At 38.2% G+C, this 3,525-nt stretch overlaps 1 protein-coding gene across 1 annotated transcript; it reads right to left on the reverse strand.

Moving 5' to 3' along the window:
• Positions 1–2,619: 2,619 nt before the first annotated feature.
• LOC123318255 lies at positions 2,620–3,525 on the reverse strand. Its single transcript, XM_044904872.1, has one exon. It carries the CDS (start codon positions 3,523–3,525, stop codon positions 2,620–2,622), a length of 906 nt encoding a protein of 301 aa, XP_044760807.1.

Raw genomic sequence — 3,525 nt, forward strand, 5'->3', positions numbered from 1 at the left:
CAAATGCGGACAAATAAGCAGGGAACTCTTGCTGGGTGTTCAGAAGTTTAGTTGGGGTTTCTTCATAAACTTTTTAGGGTTTTCACTCCCAGAATCCTCCCAAAATAAATTTAGTTGGGGTGTTGTGTTTTGCCTTTGTGATATGTATCTTCTCCAATGAGTCACATAACCTTCTGTTTCGAGGTAGAGACAGGATGCAGGGCTCCAACGAAGGAACGTGGCCGGAGTTCGGGAGGATGTGCTCCGCGAAAGTGGACTTGTTGGGGTTGTTGGTCCTAATGGCTCTGAAGTGTTCATCGATCCTTGTTTTGATGCTTCTAAAGGATCGACCTATGTAGAAACTACCACAAGAACATTCCAGCCGATAGACTCCCATTCTCTAGACCGGGTCGACCTTATCCTCACCTCTGGAGAGGGTTGCTCTAAGGGAGTTTTCAACTTTGAAGGATATCTGAATGTTGAACTGTTTTAGGTATTTTTGGATTCTCTCAGAAACCCCAGGAACATAAGGGATGCTCTTGAAAATAATGTTTTCATCTGATATAGGGGTTAAATGGGTGTTATGTCTAATCATGATCTTATGGGAAATCCTGCGAAAAGTGTTCTGGACCAAGTTCATAGGGAAGCCATTCCCAGTCAACCAGAAATGTAACAGTAAGTCGCAGGGAGTACCCAAAAATATCTCATTGAAGCGCTTCTTTGAGAAGTTTCATGGATGTACTTAAGATTTCACATTGTGGACATTAACGTCCGCATATTGTTAAGTTTGCGAATTCCTCAACTTTAGATCCCTAGTGGTTGCATGTAACATCATATCGAGATGTTCCGATGAAGTGAACATAGCTACTATTATGCGACTTCTCTCTGTTGATATTTTTGAAATATTGAATCTGTTATATTTTTAGAACATGAAATGATGTGTTGTGAATAAATTTCGATGAACTCTACCCAGCGACTTCTCTAAGAAAAACTTTCAGTAACTGTCTGAAATGTTCTATTTATCAGCACGTGGTCTCGAGGTTAACTCGTAACCTAAATCCCGCTATGCAAAACGTGGTGTGACGTGTTTCGTTCTGTGACTGCGTTGTGTTGAGAGAATGAACAAACAAAATCTTTATGAATGAATTTTAAGAATAATTTTCTTAACCGAGCTGTTCTATTATTAAATTTCGTTTTAGTTAAGTGTTACTTGACGTTGATTGATTAATTAACGTGCAGTAAAAGGTGAGTAGTTATATAACCTATTGAAATAATGACTACATCATGATCACTTCTTGGCCCTCTTATCCTCCCGATTTTTGCACCTTTGTAACGTTCAACTTTCAACATACCTCCATATGAATTTAGGTGATAAGTAACATTCACAACCTTCAAAATCAAACTTGGAAATGATTTGAATCATCGAGAGGACTTCAAATTATTATTTTAGATACTGTGCTGGAAAAAATCACCTCCTACTGTTGTTAGATTTTTCATGACACTCAATTTATTACTATCAATACAGCTCTGATTTTTTCTTCTTCAGCTGGACCATGCCGTTCCTGAAGTGGAATGAAGATTTATAACAAGATATATGTTCTTTATTTTATATATTTGGATTTGTATGAAACATATTAATCTTGAATAAAAAGATATCAGTAATTCATAAAGTTGTTCAATTTCCCTTTTGAGGATGAGAGCAGAATGCGAAATATATTTTTCGCATTCTTTTTTTTTCTGAAATTGAGTTTACGCGTATATAAAATTTTGATTCATTTTCAGGCAGTTCTTACTGTTAGTTCAATTTCAGAAAAATTGTAGCTTGGGTCACTTTTCCTTGGAACGCCTCGAATATAGAGTGCAAATTGATTGCCACGATGGTAATTATCAAATTGAACATGAATATAACTTCAATAGAGGATACACTTTGGTGGTTTATTCTGTCAAAATAATCGTTCCAAAAACCTCCAAAATGAGAAGTCGCAAAGTTGCTGTCTAGGGTGCTTTTTTTACACCTACTATGTGATGTACTGGGTAATTACCCGCGATATGCGATGTTGCGGACATTAAGCACTCTCCAGTAAGTACTGGTGGCCTTCTTTTAAATCAACATTGTGAAGTCGCATTTCCACAGTGGTAATTCCCAACAACTTCCCTGTGACTGAAACTGGTTGACTGGGTTGTTGTGTGCTATTTGTAGTATAATGTTGTATTCCGTTTCGTAATATTCAGCGGTCAATGGAGTTGTCAACAGTCTATAGAAGAAGGAACAGAAGGCGACAAGCTTGTACTGGAGTGGATGAATTGTTGAGAAAGGGATCACATGATCAGTTGTTGTGGGCTTCCTGTAGATAGAGAATTCGATCTTATCATCTCTCGAGCGCAAAAGCAAGTCTAGAAACGGAAGGGTTCCATTTGTCTGTGCTTCAACGGTGAAGGTGATTCTAGGATGCAGTGTGTTGATGAAATCTAGGAACATATCGAGGTCAGATTGATATCCCAGAAAGATGCAAAAAATGTCGTCCACATAGCGTCTCCAAAATAGAATGTGATTTTTGAACAAGTTATTGTCCTTGAGTTTATTTTCAAGATATTTAAGAAGACACTCTGCAAGCAATGGCGCCAGGGTAGATCCCATACTTAGGCCGTTTTTTTTTGGATGTAAAATCGGTTGTTGAATTTGAAAAAGTTCTGCTCCAGGCAAACTTTTAGTAAAGCTGAGAGAGAAGACCCAACATCGTCGCTAAGATCGGAAAAGGCCAAAAGTTGGTTGATTAATTCAGCGGCTTCAACCGGTGGAGTAGATGGGTATAAGTTGACTATATCGAAGGAGACCATGGTTGCTCCCTCGGGAAATTTGAGGTCTTTGATCTGATGTACCAGTTCTGAAGAATTTTTGATAGAGAATTCTGATCTGTAATCTAAATGGCGTTGAAAAACATCACCGAGGAAGGAAGACAAGCCGTGGGCAGAGGTGCCAACAAAGGAAACGATTGGGCGAACGGGTATGCCTGGTTTGTGGATCTTTGGCAAACTATATAACAGAGGAGTGACCGGTACAGACGAGATAAGCCAATCTATTTTAAAATTGAAAAGCTGCAAAATATCTTTATTTTGTTTGATGGTAGAATTTACCTTCTTAAGAAAACCAGGTATGAGATCTTTCGGGGTTCTGTCGAAATCTGTTGAATTTAGGAAGTCTTCAGTTTTGCAAATGTAATCAGACATTCTCATGATCACGGTGCAGTTGCCCTTGTAAGCTTTGGTGACCAAGAGATTGTTTACGTTGATTTTGTTCAACAATGATTTTATGACAGAGGAAGAACTCCCAAATTTTGTAGTTTGATGTCTTAAGAAGGATTTGATGATGTTAGTTGTTTCTAATGTTATGGTGGCAAAATTTTCTAATCTGCACCGATTAAAAATGTTTTCAATATGTGAGGTGAACGAGTCTAAAAGTACAGAAGAAGGCTTGAGAGGTGCAGAACATTTAAGGCCCTGGTTAAGAAGATCTTGTTCGGCAGATGATAGTGAAACGTCGGTCAT

This window comes from Coccinella septempunctata, chromosome 8, assembly GCF_907165205.1.
Source record: "Coccinella septempunctata chromosome 8, icCocSept1.1, whole genome shotgun sequence".
Lineage (NCBI taxonomy): Eukaryota > Metazoa > Arthropoda > Insecta > Coleoptera > Coccinellidae > Coccinella > Coccinella septempunctata.